The sequence below is a fragment of the Babylonia areolata genome, chromosome 22 (genome assembly GCF_041734735.1).
Source record: "Babylonia areolata isolate BAREFJ2019XMU chromosome 22, ASM4173473v1, whole genome shotgun sequence".
NCBI classification, from domain to species: domain Eukaryota; kingdom Metazoa; phylum Mollusca; class Gastropoda; order Neogastropoda; family Buccinidae; genus Babylonia; species Babylonia areolata.
Window position 1 is genome coordinate 19,451,343 of NC_134897.1, and position 17,258 is coordinate 19,468,600.

A 17,258-nucleotide genomic window follows, 5' to 3' on the forward strand; every position below is an offset into this window, starting at 1 on the left:
GGCAAAACTCACTGATCCATGTTTTAGAAGTAAGCTGTAAAACATTCTGTACTCTGAAACTTGCGAAACTGAAAATGAAATTTACTGTAAGTGTAATGTTGTCATAGCTGACATTTTATTTATTGACAGAAGGTACACAGTGGCCTGGGCATAACTGAAAATGGAAGTTATATTAGATAAAACGGTAATGTTGGTTGCTTTGTAGAAGTTAGTGTTAAAGCAGTTAGGGGACTTATTCCTCAGATATATATATATATATATATATATATATATATATATATATATATAATCAGCCATTGTATCATGTATGTGGGTTTGGTTAGTTAGGGCAAAAATTGAAATAAGTTACTGGAGTTAAAAAATGTAATTTTTATTTAGAAGTTATGACATTTAAATGCATATCCCCCCCCCTTCCCCCTCCCCATTTCCCTCTCAGTTTGTTGTGTTTAGTCTTTTCTTCATTATAGACTTCTTGCTAAAATATAACGAAACAAAGTCACATACAATCCTGGACTATCAATACATTCTTTTTTTTTTCATCTAATTTTATCCATGCACATTATGTTTGGCTACTGTAGTACCACATGTATGCACACACACACACACACACACACACACACACACACACACACACACATATATATATACATACACACATGCACACACATGTACCCTTGTATCTACATCAGTACATGCACATACATACTCACAAGTGTATACACAGATACATATGTAAGCACAGTATACACACAGGTGTACACATGAATGCGCACACCCATTCTCCCCCCCCCCCCCTTGCCCCCATCACCCGCGCACACCCACCCCTACAAGATAGTATGTTACTTGAATTTAATCCAAAAGGAGCAGGAAAAAGATTCATCTGTGAATTGGAAATGGTTCTGAATATTGCCTTTTTATTTTGTTTCAGGAATACATTTGTCCAAGATGCAACAGTGGTTTCATTGAAGAAGTGACTGTGTAAGTGAGGGAATTTTTTTTCATAGGGTTATTATACTTTTTGTAATTAGTAGTTTGGTGTGTGTGTGTGTGTGTAGCATGTGCGTGTTTTTGCATATAATCATGTTTAGGCATTGGTTTGGGATTGGTCAAAACCTGTTGGAATAAGAGACAGCACATCTTTTTGTAACTCAGCTATTCCCGCCCACCTCCCTCCTTTCCCCATTATATTCATATTCACAAAAGCAAAAAGTTCAAGAATAAATGACTTGCACAAACTGAAGTTTTTTTGTTTTGTTTTTGTTTTTGTCTTTTTAACCTGTTACTGTTAGACTCGTAAACTATATAACTAGTAAGTACTACTAGTATACGAACAATGACACTTTGAATTGTGACATAGGTTTCAGGATTGGCTGGCTTTCTGCTTGAGATTGGACATTTTTGCTTATAGTCCAGCCTACCGCACAAGGGCATAGGCCACATCAGGACTGCCCAACTGAAAAATCCAGTTACATTACACATGGAGACAAAAAAAACCCTGTGAAACAACACAATTCATAACATTATCTTAAGCATTAAGCTCCTAAAGGCAAATAAGTCCAGGCTGTGCTTGATTGTGTGGACCTTTGCTATCTCACTGATATACAAAGCAGATTGTTCTCGGTTTCTGACAGTAGCCTGTTTCTTGAGGGTGACACAGGACTGAAACATCTTTCCCAGTCTCAAGTCTGCAAAAGGCATGAAAGAGCAGAAGCAGCACACCTTTTCAGATTTGGAAATCTTTCTCTGTGATGCTGATCGAGAACAGTGTTGGTTATGGAGTACCTTGGGTCATTCTGGCAATTGATAATTATGTATATAAATTTCTTTGGCTTCAGCCCATTCACTGATTCATTCCTGCCTTTTCTCAGAATCATTGGTTCATTTGCAAAAGCTAGTCCTTTACCGACATATTAACAAGGGATATATTGTATTGCATTGCTTTTTTGTCACAATAGATTTCTCTGTGTGAAATTATGAGTTGCTTTCCCAATGGAGAGCATATTGCCCTAGTGCAGTGTCACCCAGTTTTTGTTTTCTTTCTTTCTGCAACAGTGCAAGGGTATTTGTTTTGCCATCAAAGTGGAATTTCTGCAGAATTTTGCCTCGGACAACCCTTTTGGTGCAGAGTCTTTCATATGCACTAAGTGCATGTTGTATGTGTGACCTCTGTTTATACTCATCAAAAAGACATGACACGGAAGAATGTATTTTGCAGCTCTTTGCATTGCATGGTTCATTGGTTGTGTACATATTTCAGGTATAATATAGATGATGAATGAAATGATACGTTCCTTCATCTGTCATAGTTATATATACATATGCATACAAAACATTGATACATTCACTCAGAGTGCTGTTTGCACACATACACACGCGCACGCACGCACGCACGTACACAATCCACTCTACAGATCCACATATGCACAAACTAAAATCTGTGACAAAATTGCCATCCCCTCTCACAACACAAACTTCCCAACAACAACAACAACAGCTGGTTACCACACAGACACACATACAGAACTCTTTAGGAGGGGGGGGGGGGTTGTTCTAGAGTTTTGTGCTTTTGTTGCATGTTCAGGTCTGCCAGTTCGGGTCCCACCCCAGGCGAGCCCTCACCACAGAGTCAGGCCCAGGATGCAGCTGCACAGTTTGCAGAGGTAGGAGGTGGGGGGAAGTTTGACATGAGGATCCAAGTATCTTTCTTTGTATACATGTGTAGAATTAAATGTATGTACCAGTGTATGCATCGGTGTATATGTTGTTTATATCTTCAACAATAGCCATGTCAAACGAAAATAAGAAAAATTATTAATAAAAGAAAAAATGTTTGATATGATGACTCTCCAACTCCGTCAGATACTTCACTGAGTATTGGTCAGATCAAATTATTTGTATTATTATTATTATTAATCGGGGTTTTTTTTTTATAATTTTTTTATTTTTTACTAACAATGAAGTTTCACTCTTTAGGAGCTGTCAAGGTGTGCAGACCGATCCACTTCCGCATCTAGTGCAAGTGTCTGTATCTCTTAGGACTGGATGGCACTGGGGTAACTCATGAAAGGAAGCGAAGAGTATGGTGCTTTTGGAGTCTCAAACCCTGAACAGACCTCCATACCAACGAGCATCCTCATCCGCAGCATTTATTGTCAAGAAAAGAGAAATTTCATCAAATTCTGTAACCCGTCATCATGTTTTGAGGGTCATGATAACCTCATTTGTTTTTTTCTCTCCACTTCCATGCCCATGGTGAGTCAGTGTAAAGTGTTCTCATGGCATGTCTCTGGATTGTTCAGTTATATTGTATTTTTGCTTATACATGTGTATTTTTGCTAATACATTTGTATTCTTGCTTAATACAGCATGGTTTGAGGGAACTCTTGGCAATAGGAACAAGAAAACAAAAACAAAGAAAAAACCTGGTTGGTTGTTTCGTTTTTCTTTTTTGTGTGTGCATATAGTTATGCAGGAGGAAAGTGGCAGAATGGTTAAGACCCTTATCTACCAATACAGTGTCTGTGAGGGTCTGGGTTTAATTCCCACTCTTGCTGTTCTCCCAAGTTCGACAGAAAGAGGTTTGACTGAAAAATCAAACTGAGCGTCTAGTCATTAGGATGAGACAATTATCCGTGGTTGTGTATGCAGCATGCACTTGGCGCGCTGTAAAACTAATCCATGGCAATAAAAAAGTTGCTTTCTGGCAAAATTCTGTAGAAGAAGTCCATTTAGGTTGGTACACAAATAAATTCTCATGCGCTTAAGTCCTGACTAGCATGTTTTTGGTTATGCTGTTGGTCAGCTCAGGCATCTGCCTGGTAGAAGTGGTGTAGTGTATGGATTTATCTGAACACAGTGATGCCTCCATGAGAAATAAACTGAAGTGTACACAGGTCGGCCTGGGTTGTTTTTGTTTTTTCCCTGACAGATGTGGACGCAGGCCCTCCTCTCCTCGACATTTGGCCCCATGCAGCTGCCCGGGGGAGCGGTCCCAAGACCAGCAGGAGGTGCCGGGGGTTCGGGTCCGGGAGACCCAAGGCCTGGACCTTCCGGCCACACCAGCGTGCAAGTAGTGCGGACAGGGAGGAATCCATACATGGAAGGGTGAGACACTGTGTGAAAGCCAATACCACATACAGTATTACTGACTATTCTGAATATGGAATGTCTTATTCAGATTTAGGCCAAACCCCCCTGACTGAAGGGGAAAGACGTTGACCAGTTACACAATCTCCAGTGATACAGTCGCTAGATAAGACAAGGTAAAAATGATACTTGTAACTGTTTTGTCTGTGAGTGCACAGAAATTTGTCTTTTGGCTGGAGTACATACAACATGAAACACACAAAGCACAATCAGTCTCAGAACATGAACATTCAATAGAATGTGCAACACAGCAACTAATGTAATTGGACTGATGTTGACTTGGTAAGAAAAGCCACATATCATTGACACTGTAATGTAAGATATTTATGTTAGAGATGATTATTGTGCTGGAAAATTAGTGTTGATGCTATACATCGTTTTGTAGCTGTCCACGATTGGTTTAAGGCATGAGATACAGTATGGTACCATCAGTTGTGATTTATTCATTTAAAAGCTAAGGCCCTGCCAGTCCCCCACCCTGCACATAGATATCTATCTCCCTTCACAGCACACCTCCATACTCAAGAAGATCTCCCAGTTCGTTGGAACAATTTGTGCTTTCAGATGTTTGTGGTTTTATGTGCAGTGGTTAAGTTTTCCTGAGGCACGCTTTCAGTTTGAGTAGTCAGTCTATCATTTTAATTACACTTGACCAGCTGCATTTGTACCTCATCCACAACTAAAGCTCAGTCTTGATAAATTCATTGCTCGCATCTCCCCCACCCCTCACACCCCCTTCTCCTCCACTCACCCACATTCGTAAGTTTGCATCAGGCAGTGTCAGTGTTAGTGATTCAGAAAATAAACATTCATATGACTTGAGCAATACTGTGTGAACGTTTAATGGAACAGATACGAAATGTGAATGAGAGCCAACAGTTCAGACTGGAAAGTTATATGAGGATCTCAGTGTGCAAATAATGAACCAGTTCTGTTGAAATTCCATGGTGTACTGAAGTTACAAGAAACTCCAGAGAGATTTTCCCCTATTAAACAAGGCAAGCAAGAATAAAATTAGGTTACTGTCATTCACTAATTCAGTGCTTTTTATTAGTATCATTATCATTTTCTTTGTAAATTAGATAAAGGAGGATGGAAGGATTGAACTGTCAGCATTGAATGAAGATGGAAAAAAAATCATTCTGGTAACAGCATATGTATTCACTGAATACTCTTCTGAATTGAAAAAAAAAATCACATTGTGTGCGCATGTGTGTGTACGTGAGTGTGTGTGTGTGTGTGTGTGTGTTTGTGTTTGTTGCATCTATCATTAAATGTCAAGATGTGTGCTTGTATTTGTTCCAGGTTAATAAACTATTTTCTTACTCGACTGGGCGGAGATGCTATGCAAGGAATACCAGTGTAAGTTGAAAATTGGTTGTAAATACTTACTGTTGCACGTTTCAAAAACTGGCCTAATCATTCAGCCATAAAAGCTTTACAATGGTTTCTTTTAAAGCTAATGCAGTGTTCACACTATCTGTTTAAAAATAATTTTGTATATAACACATGATCTATGACTATCAAAAAAATTCAGTTACTATGGGTACTTCTTGGTGTCATGTTTTGTAAAGCATCTTAAAGCCTGAACCGGACTATAAATGGCGGGCGATTTGAATCAAGCCAGTTTCTCACCAGAGTCTGACACTGTGACGTCGGTGAAGGTTTATTCAAAATAAAAGCCTAATAAAGCTACGGTTTGGCTTCATTTATGGCAGAGAGCGAGATTTGCCTAGCAGCTTCCAATCTAGACCTGAATTGACTTTGGAAAGTACAAAATGTGTCAGCTACACATAATACAAAATTTGAATGCAGAGAAAAGGAGCGCAACCGAAACCTTGCTCTCGGGAGTGAAGACTTTAAGCTTTTGGTTATCACGTTTCACCTTTTTTTTTTTGTTTCAATCTTCATTTTGCTGAATCTGAATATTAAAATGAAAGGAATCGGTAAAGTTTTCAGATATTTTAAAATTGATTTTCTGTCTTACTATCTCTATTACTTAGCTGTGATTTTAGCTGAGTCTGAATACACAGTCAATAAACGGGTTTGATACAACACCTTTGGTTTCACAGATCACAGTACTGAACATAAGTTTGTGTTTTATTGTGAAATTTTTTGGTATTTTTATTAATTTTGTTTTTTTGCTGTCCAGTGTACATGTCAGTACTACTATATTCTTCTTTACTCCTTGCTCTTATGTACTGTTTGCAGTATTATAAACTGTCAGAAAATTGTGTCTGTGTATATGAGAGGGTGTCTGTCCATGCATACAGTTGTGTTGGTATGTGTGTTCAGGAATATGTTCCAACTCCATGGGAACCCAGCAGATTATGCCTGGGGAGCAGGAGGTCTGGATTCCATCATCACACAGGTGAGTTGTGCTCCACACATGGGGACCGTGAACACGGGGGATTTGGACTTTGCTGGTTTCGGTTGTCTCATTCTGGATGCATATAGAAGAAATGTCCTAACTCAGAATCAAAAGTTGGACGGGCGCAACAGCCGAATGGTTTAAGCATTGGACTTCCAGTCTGAGGATCCTGGGTTCAAATCCTGTTCACAGAGCCTGGTGGGTAAAGGGTGGAGATTTTTTTTAATCTCACAGGTCAACAGATGTGCAGACCTGTTAGTGTCTGAACCCTGCTCGTGTGTATATGCATGTAGAAGATCAAATACGCTGATTAAAGATCCCGTGTCGGCATTTTTGTGAGTTATGGAAACAAGAACATACCCGTCATGCATCTCTCCCCCACCCCCACACCACCCTCCACTCCTGCTGAAAATGGGGTATGACTGCCTACATGGTGTGGGTAAAAATGGTCACATGCTTAAAAGCCCTCTCATGTAAATGAGTGAATGTGGAAGTCACAGCCCACAAACAAACGAGAAGAAAGAATCAAAAGTTGAACTTTTTATTTCAATGGTTTAACACCATATTCCTCAAGACAGCTGTTGCCTAAACACACACAACACTTTGTTACCATCAGTGCAGGTGCACTGCAGTTTATGTAGATCAGCCTCACTAAAACTGATCGAATCATGTTGCGTTATTATAGCTCGGTCTACCAACCACAAAGGAGCCAGCCATTTCAGGGCTTTCCATAACTGAGAGCACTGTCAAAGCCATACTTTATCGTACACTGAGTTTGCACACGATCAGAAACATGCTCCATTCCCTTGAAAAAGCTGGTGAACAATAATAGAAAGAGAAAAGACACCGATTGAGAATATAACTGATCGAGAAAGTGAAATTGAACATGGCCACTGCAGATCAGAGATATACGTGCTTTGTCCAATGGAAGCAACCACAAGTTTCAGATATAACAGTATGCAGGGTGCTGACTGTTATGAAAAAATGTTTCAGTAGGTTTTCTTTGAATAAAGTTTTGTGAACATGCTGTTGTGTAACTAAAGTTTAACTCAGACATGCTGTTGTGTAACTAAAGTTTAACTCAAACATGCTGTTGTGTAACTAAAGTTTAACTCACTTAGTACTGCCAGTATTTGTATTGGTAAGAAATAAAATTGCCAAGAAATAAATGGTAGAATTTATGAACTGAAAACCTCCAAACTGATCAGTAACATGACCAGTTAGTTGGGGACAAAATGTAAAACTTCCTCTCTTCCTATGCTGTCATACAGTGAGATGATGTAAGTATCCATATTTTTTGTTCAAAATTTACACACACTGATGACTTGTAAACGAATCCAGGAAAGCACACACAGTTTGAAACAGATTAAAGTCGGAATGTTATATAGCCACAATAGGGCCCATTTGTCTGAATCTATTGTCTGCCTTGTCACTAGGAAGAAACTGGGTCAGACATGGTTGACACTCGCTGTTCATGTGAACCAGTCACTGTGAAAATAACTCTCCTGCTCTCAAGCACAGTTACATGCTCTGCATTTATTGGTTGCAGTGGAGAGTGGAAAGGTCAGTTAAGATATTCTTAGCTTTTAACATCATTATGGAAGTTAGGTGCCCCTCCAGAAATTCAAAACATGGCAACGTCTTGTCAAAGTTGAGGGTGAGCAAAAGTAAACGACATGACACAGGATATAGCAGCTGTTCAATTAAAATCAGAATGAATGCTTGAAGAAGACAGAAGATAAAGTGCAGTCTGACGATTCTTTGGAAGTGGAAGATAAAGAATATCAGCCTTCTATTCACCAAAAGAAAACAGACTTTGATGACTTTCCTAGCAGACTGCATTGAATGATTTGAGAAAAGAAGACACCGTGTGTGAAGGACTGGCCCCGGGGGTGGTAGTAGGGATGGGGGTGGTATCATATTACAGTATGAAATGTGAACCATGACAAGAGGTCAGTTGGGGGAAGGACAGTGGGGTGGGTGTGGCAGTGTGCCTATTTTTAGATTAGTGGGTTTGACAGTCAGCTGAGGATTTTGATCCAGACATTTCTTTGCTGGGAATGGTGTATGTGTGAAAAAAAAAAAATCTTGTGGATCCCATTTTCATTGAATATAACAAAACATTTTTTTTCTGTATTGTCAATTCGTTTTCCTTGGGAAAAAAAATTTACCTTTGTCATTTGAGAAATTCATCCAGAATTTTTTTTTTTTTTTTTTTTTTTTTTAACTATGCCTACCTATTTTTTGTGAATATTCCCCGACAAATATGATTTGATTATTTGCTGAATCCTTCTGCAGGCTAAGGGTTAACACCTAACCAGTTCTGCCATGGTACCTTGTTGCTCATTTGCTCTGTTGCCTTCTGCCCCAGCTGCTGAACCAACTGGAGAACTCGGGTCCCCCACCGGCAGATCATGAGAAAGTGGAGGCTTTGCCCACTGTTGAAATCACTCAGGAGCAAGTCGGTGAGTGGGCAACAGCATGGCAGCTTTTGTCTCCACAGAGAGGGCTGGCAGTGTTACTGTAGTGAATGATTCATGACTTGTGATTGATGAAATGATTGATGGGTGGATAAATTTGCAGTATTGGTGTAGAATGATTCCTGATTTGTGATTGACGAAATAGTTGTTGGGTGGATAAATTTGCAGTATTGGTGTAGAATGATTCCAATTTGCGATTAACGAAATAGTTTTTGGGCGCATGACTTTGCAGTTTTAGTACATTGAATAATTCCTGATAAGCAGTTATTGAAATGATTGTTTGGAGGATAAATGGGCCAGAAAGAATATGTTATTATGACTGCACTGAAGGATATAATGTAAAGGAATCAAAACACATATTTCACCAGAGTTGAACATTTTATTTTTAACGAACAGCAGGTTAGGAGATTTTTACTGTTCTGACTGGTATTTTACACATATGGCACACACTGATTTATGGATGCATAAACATGCATGCTTTTGCATGCATGACTCGTCTACATGTCTGTATGTCTGCAAGTAGTTGTGTATTTTCCCCTCTGTTCCTCTGTTTTTGCACTTCTGGAAAAAAAGTGATGTGCAAACGGGTCTGTTTCACAGTGTCTCATGTTCCAGGCACAGACCCCCAGTCATCAACAGTTGCACAGGGCATCAGAGTAGATATAACATTAAACCCTTCATAGAGAAAATGCACAGAGCAGATACTACTCTTCTCTTCTTTTTTTTTTTTTTTTTTTTTTTGACTGCTGCTGAGGGGTATGCACATCAGTGAAGATCATTGAGATAAGACTGAGCTTACTGGTCAGGATGTCTGTCAACACTCTGTCTTTGGACTTCTCTTTAAGACGGATTGCTTTACTTGTACTCAGCAAACTCAGTGACAGCACTGATGAGATGTTTACAAAAAGTGGTAAGCGCCTTTTGAACTCATGTTGACTGGTGCACTGGCTGAATGGTCAGAGCGGGTCTGGATTCTCTCGCCTGAGTGTCCTGAGTTTGATCCCTGGTTTCAGCGCATCTGGTGGGTTAGAAGTGTGGAGATTTTTTCTGATCTCCCAGGTCAGTGTATGTGCAGACCTGCTAGTGCCTGGACCCCTTTCGTGTGTATACACATGCAGATGATCGAATACACATGTTAAAGATCCTGTAATCAGTGTCAGCGTTTGATGGGTTATGGAAACCAGCACATACTCAGCATATGTGCAGACCTCGTGCCTGAACCCCTTTCATGTGTATACACAGGCGGATGATCAAATATGCATGTTAAAGATCATGTAATCAGTGGCAGTGTTCAGTCGGTTACGGAAACTTGAACATACCCAGCATGGATACACACCCTTGAAAATGGAGTATGTCTGCCTACATGACAGGTTGAAAACGGTCATACTCATAAAATCCCACTCCTGCATATGAGTGAACATGGGAGTTGCAGCCCATGAATGTAGAACTCTTGTGAACCGGCAAGATGATGACAATGACATCAGTGTTGTTGTGAACAGACAAGACGATGACAGTGATGTTGACAAGTGTTGTATGTCTTGAACAGATGACAATGACGTTGACGACTGTTATGCGTTGTCAACAGATGACAGTGATGTTGAAGACTTGTGGGTCGTGAACAGATAAGACGATGACGTTGAACAACTGTTGTCGGTCGTGAACAGATAAGACGATGCAGTGCTCAGTGTGCATGGAGGACTTTGTCCTTGGGGAGAAGGTGCGGCGCCTGCCCTGTGAACACCACTACCACAACGGCTGTATCCTGCCCTGGTTAGAATTGGTGAGACAGGGCTAGTCTTATGGGAATTGACTCTGTGTGTGTGTGTTTGTGTGTGCGTGTGCATGTGTGTTGTGTATATGAACTGAGTGTGTGCACATTTGTGTGTTTCTGCGTGCATAAGGTTGTGTGTGTGTGTGCAGATGTGTTGTTGTTTATATGAACCGCTTGTGTGTGCTTATTTGTGTGCGTTTCTGTGTGTATAAGGTTTGTGTGTGTGTGTGTGTTGACTTCCTTACTGCCTGTTATGGCCCCTAGCATGTAGGGCAGCAATGAAGAACCGCCACTCTTTTTCTGCTTTGGGCCAGTCTCTGAATGATACCCCCCAGGTGTGCTTCAGGGTCTTGAGTTCTTCTGTGTGTGTGTGTGTGTGTGTGTGTATGTGTGTGTGCGCACATCTTAGAATAATATCTGTTCCAAAGTGTGATTGAGGAAGCAAAGATGCATCAGTGAAGCGGATGGCACTTGTCTCTGTGGTGTCAGTCTGCTGTAGCGCACTCAAATGTGGGAAGGAGCCAGTGAGCAAACACACACACACACACACACACACACACACACACACACAATCTTGTGATATGTCTCTGGGGTTCAAACGGATGACCATGAGGTCAAAATGTGAAGCTAATCACTTTGCTGCAGTGGTTGATAGATCTTCATGTTATTGAAATGATTAGTTTTATTGTGATTAATATATATATATATTATTAATCAGTGTAATTTGTCTGGATTTCATAAGGTTGTATAATATTTGAGCTGAGTTGAAGAATCTTGGTAAAAGTTGACTCACAAGAGATAAGAAAAGCAGTGCATTGAACCACACACTCTTCTTCATGGAAATGAAATGAGTGAGTGGCAGACAGAAAGGTACAGAGAACAGTTCAGAAAAAGGGTAGAGCAGTCGCAAGAGAGAACATATAGAGCAAAGGAGGATGAGTGGAGCTGAGGGGGAAAGAGTGGATGAAGGAAAGAAGAGGGTCTGGGAGGGGAGGGAGAGGGAGGAGGGTAAGGGGAAGAGAAGAAAAAAAAAAAGGTGGACGAGGGCGGGAGGAGAGGAGTAGGGGAGAGGGGGCAGTAAGGGGTGGGGAGGAGACGGTTTATGTTAAAAAAAAATGTAACGGTATAGTTTTGCTGGGTTGATATGTAACCATAAATCATTAGATATACCAATTGAAGAACAGAGACAAAGAGTGAGTACACCTTGATATTGAATCAGAACTGTCCCAGCTTGGCTCCGAAAAAAATGACTGAGCAGCAGCAGTGCAGGGTTCAGACTGGATAACTGTTATTGTTTGATATTGTACAACTTGTCACAACAGATTTCTCTTTGTCAGATTTGGGCTGCTTCTCTTTGGGTAGAACACATTGTGACACTGCAGTGCCATCTATATATATATATGTTTGTCTGTCTAGGAGCATGTTGCACAATCAGATAGAATCAGATAGAATGTAACCCTTTTGTCACCATGGGTTCTTTAACATGCACTGAGTGCATGCTGCACACGGGACCTTGGTTTATCGTATCGTCTGTGATGACCAGCACCCAGACCAACACTCAAGGTCTAGTGGAGTGAAGAGTAAAAATCCTGGTCCAGTTTTGGAACTCGAACACTTGATTCCTAGCTGGGTGCATTACCAGTAGGCCACTGCTTTACGGACTCACATCAGTAGCTTTCTGTTGACTGTTAGAAGGTCGCAGAATGGTTAAGGCACTCGTCAGCCAATAGAGTGTTTGTGAGGGTCTGGGTTCAGTTCCAGCTCTCGCCCTTCTCCCCCCCCCCCCTCTCCCTCCCCCTCCCCCAGGGATGATGAACCGAGGTCCAGTGTGACACATGTTCTACGCTTGTTGCAGCACGGCACCTGCCCAGTGTGTCGCAAAGACCTGAACGGACAGGACACGTCCACGGTGGGCTCGGACCCCCCCTTCCCCTCCCCCGACGGCACCTTGCCCCCACCCAACAGCTCCAGGCCAGGGGGCAGCGCCAGTAGCTCTTCGACAGAAACCAACCCCAGTTTGGACTGAAGTGGTCGAAGTGTGTCTGTATGTGAGTGTGTGTGTTTGAGTGCAAGAGAAAGACATTTTTGGTGTGCGTGTGTGTGTGTGGTGTGTGTGTGTGTGTTCGCAAGTGAAAGACGCTTTTGTGTGCGTGTGTGTGTGGATGGATGAATGTATTGGCAGGGAAAAAGTCAGGAATCGCTCACATGCAGAATGTGGATTTTGCAATTTTGTTGTTTTCTGAGGGAAGTGGATGGGGAGGGGGGGGGGGGGGGGGGGAGATGGGTTCTTTTTAGATTCACAACTTTTTTTTTCCCCTCCTCACCTTATTTATTAATTGTGAATGTTGAGAACTAAAAAAAAACAACAAAAACAACCAACAACTGGGTGTCCATTAAACTGGGGTGTCCGTTACAGATGAGTAAGTTTGTATCTGTTTGTTTATTGATTGATTGATTTCCCCTGCAAGGTCAGGCAGTCTCACATCAGTGTTGGCCATTCTCTCTGAATCATTTTTTTTTTAATCATAAAGAAGCACACTCATCACTTGCACTTGTCATACTTTGTACATCACCTGAAATGAAACAGCAGGGGAGGGTGCGGGGTGGGGTTGAGGTTAGGAGAGGCTTGGGCGAAGTCTCCATTGATTTAACTTGCTTTGTTTGGAATCATCTTATCAAGAAGCTTTTTTGAATTCAGCCACTTGCTGTGTCAGACCACAGAAGTTTACCATGTGTTATTTTCTAGTTGGAGCATGGTGCTTCTGCTAATGGTAGGTTTTACAAAATCTGAATCAGACCGAGGGCCAGTAAACCAGTACATGGACACAGCTCTTTTTTGACTTGTGATCCTTTATGTATCCAGTCTCAGTTGTCTGTGTGTGTGTTTGTGTGTGTGTCCGTGCATGCATGTGTTTGTGCGTGCGTGCGTGTATGTGTGTGTGTGGGTGTGTTTGTGTGTGGCTGTGGTGAGCCTTTCCTTTGGAATTTTACTCTACATTTGGCATTTTCTTGGTGACTGCACGTGGTATGTTCCAGGAACTAAACTTGTTAGGATGGTAGGTAGTGACACTAGTGACGGTGGTGATAGTCACCCCTTTTTTATGATGCGGTAAGCAGGATGAGATTGAGAGATCAGTGTTACATTTGGCAGAACATAATAAGTTTGATATTGTATTGTTTTGTATTATTCTTTTGTCACAACAGATTTCTCTGTGCAAAATTCGGGCTATTCTTCCCTGGGATAGTGTGTCACTGCTGCAAGAGCGTCACCCTTTAGAAACATTTCTTTATTTCTGACAGCAAGTGTGTGTATTTTCCTATCAAATTGATTTTTTCTACAGAACTTTGCCACTGACAACCTTTTGGTTCTTATCTTTTTTATGAAGCAAATGTGGTGTGGCGAATTTGGTTTAAGTCTGTGCACCTTGAAACTGAGACAGAAGACTGTTCACATCAAATACAATATTTGGCTTCCGTTAGTATTTTTGAGTTCGCAAAAGTTTCTTCGTTTTTTTTTCTTTTCTTTTTTTGCCTTAAAAAAAAAAAGAAGTTTGGTCAAAATTATTCTATTCTGTTTGGTATTTCGAATATGTCAGATGCTGCAGGGCACATTCATGATCAGAAGTTTTGTTTTCATAATGGAAGTATGCACCTGTTCAGAAGAGATCTCTTCAATTCTAAGTTAAGAACAGTGAGAAGGCGTCAGAAGTGGCATTTGATGCAACATTAAACATTGTGTCTGAGCTCATTTTTTATGTTTTTTTTTTTCTTTTTTTTTTTCCTCCCCTTTCTTGCTTCACTTTGGCTTTCTCTCCAGATATTTGTGATTTAAAAAAAAAATTTAAACCTGTGTCTTTTTTGTTCTTGTGGGTTGATTTCATTCCAGTGTATCTAGATAAACTGTGTGTGTGTCACTGTGCATGTGCGAGCGCGCGCGTGTGTGTGCATGTGTGTGTGTGTGTGTGTGTGTGAGTTGAAAAATATTTAAGATTTTTTGTGGCTAAAAAAGTGGACGATGGGCCAGTTTTGTTTTGTTTCTGTAAATAAGTTACTTTTGTCAGTAAATCGAAGCTTTTTGGGAGGACTTCTGTAAGCTCACACACATTTTAGTATATTATATGAACATGCTATACCATGTGTCTACCCTTGTAATCACCTTTCACACACATCGGTTTATGATATTTACATGCTATATCATACATACACTTGTGCCACCACACGCATTGGTTTACGATAATTACATGCTGTATCACTCATACACTTGTACCACCACCACCACCACCACACACACACACTCACACACACACACACACACACATTGGTTTTTGGTCTTTACATGCTGTATCACACATCTACACTTGAACCACCACACTTGAACCACCACACATAGACATTGGTTTATGATATTTGCATGCTATATCGCATATACACTTGTACCACCACACACACACACACACATTGGTATATGATATTTACATGCTATATCACACATCTACATAAGTACCACCACACACATGCACACACAAACATTGGTTTTTGATATTTGCATGTTATATCACACATCTAGGCTATCACCACCACACAAACGCGCGCGTGCTCGCACACACGCACATACACACACGCGCGTGCGCGCGCGCTGGTCTATGATGATTACATGCTATATCACACATCTACTGAAACTCTACACTTGTACCAGCATTCATAAACACATGGAGAAAAATGTACTGAAAGCAAGACTGTCATTATTGTCATTACATGACTCACTATTCTCTGACATTCATCCTGTGCAAGTATGTTGACAAATTAACTTAAGTCCAGCACTGAACCAAAGGGTTGATTGCTGGTTTCAGTTGGTTCTGCAGTTGAGGGAACTATGGTTTCATATTTTTTTTCCACGCTTATTTCAAACCAAAGTGCATTTTCTTGTGCAGCGTTATGAAGAGTTATCCCCCCCACCCCCCCACCCCACATTGGGGACGATTTGTCTGGGACTGCCTTCCCTTCCCTTGGTTGGCTTGTGGTTGGAGTGTGTTCTTTGTATCATAGGCTTGTTTATACTGAGCAGGGTTCGTAGTAGGTTCTCAAGGTCATATGTTAACACATGTAGGGATAATGCTTTGGCTTTTTTTTGGTTATTGAAACGGATCTGTGTATTTTCTGTGTCAGGGTAGTGTGATGGCTGATTATTCATCTTCAAAGGATTTGGACTGAGCTGTGAATTGTGTGTGTACACTTATGGTTGTAGGGAAGGGACTGTAAAAAAAAACACACCAACAACTGCAAATTGACCTTGTGTGTGTATGTGCGCATTCAAGTACATGAGAGTGAAATTGAAACTGTGTGTGTTTGGTTGATGCAGGTGTATTGGTGCATGCATTGTGTGTTTAAGTGTGTATTTTTTCCCCATTTTGTATACGTGTGTGCCTGCATGCTGTATCATAAAACCCTTTTTGATATGTTGTTCTTGTTTCCACCAGAGTCAAAAGTGATACTATCGACACAGCGTACATTAGAAGCTGTGGACAAAATTGACAGATTCATTTTGTTGACACAGTTCTTATTTCCTGATGGTCTGATTGACTGAAAGCATGGAGAGAGAAAAATGTAAAGAATGACTGTTGACAGAGGCTTTGAAATGGCCTGTCAGTTGAGCAGAAACATCTCATGACATGTGTGAACATGACTTTTTGCCATGTCATCAGATGAATGTTATTTCGTGTGACCAGAATTGTTTTTATCAGTATGCACAGATTTGAATGGACTTGATTTCCCAGCCACATTTTCTGTTCAGTGTCAAAGTGTCTTCTGCCTGTTGTATATGAAGCGCAGGGGAAATGGTTTCAGATCATTTGTAATGTTGGAAAGCATCCAGTCTGAACGTGATTCAGATGCGCAGTTTAGACTATATGGTAGTTATGCATTTGAACTAAGTTTGGTCAAATCCTTTTTATAAACAACATTGAAAATGTAGGCCCCCCCCCCCCCCCCCCCCCCCCCCCCCCCCCCGAGTATTTTTTTGGCTGCTGAGGTAATGAAATCACATTGCAACTGAAATGCTTACATTTATTGTTGGAAATTGACTGTAATGAGTGCTCGGTCTTTTCAACTAAGAAGATTTTTCCATGGCACATTTTGTTTGTACATGCATTGTCTTGCTCAGTTTCAGAGGAATATTTGCATACAGTCGTGACATATACACAGTATATATGATTAGCGTGTTTTCACAACAGAAAGACACATTTTCAGGTCGGTTGATATCATGTTCATTTGGAGAAGGAAAAAAAAAAGGGGGAGGGGGTGGGGGTGGTTGGAAGGGAAAAATTAGAATAGTCACAATATTGGGAGAGTGGAGTTGAATGAATAAGGTTAGATGACACACACATACACACACACTTTATGGGGAAGAAGAAAAAAAAAGATTCAGAGTTCTGGCAGAGAAAGTTGAAGCAGCTCCCACCCCGAGCCTTGCCCTCAGATGGCATTGTCTGTC

The 17,258-nt window shown here is 40.8% G+C and overlaps 1 protein-coding gene across 1 annotated transcript in view; it reads left to right on the forward strand.

Annotated features, from left to right (window-relative positions):
- Window positions 1–16,454, forward strand: part of LOC143297396 (E3 ubiquitin-protein ligase RNF115-like) — a 17,053-nt gene extending 599 nt beyond the window's left edge. The window contains exons 2-9 of the mRNA XM_076609729.1: window positions 929–978; window positions 2,582–2,660; window positions 3,929–4,104; window positions 5,452–5,508; window positions 6,442–6,517; window positions 8,889–8,982; window positions 10,662–10,777; window positions 12,624–16,454. Of these exons, the coding sequence (XP_076465844.1) occupies window positions 929–978; window positions 2,582–2,660; window positions 3,929–4,104; window positions 5,452–5,508; window positions 6,442–6,517; window positions 8,889–8,982; window positions 10,662–10,777; window positions 12,624–12,794 (819 nt within the window). The 3' untranslated portion in view covers window positions 12,795–16,454. The remainder of the gene's footprint in view (window positions 1–928; window positions 979–2,581; window positions 2,661–3,928; window positions 4,105–5,451; window positions 5,509–6,441; window positions 6,518–8,888; window positions 8,983–10,661; window positions 10,778–12,623) is intronic.
- Window positions 16,455–17,258: the final 804 nt, after the last annotated feature.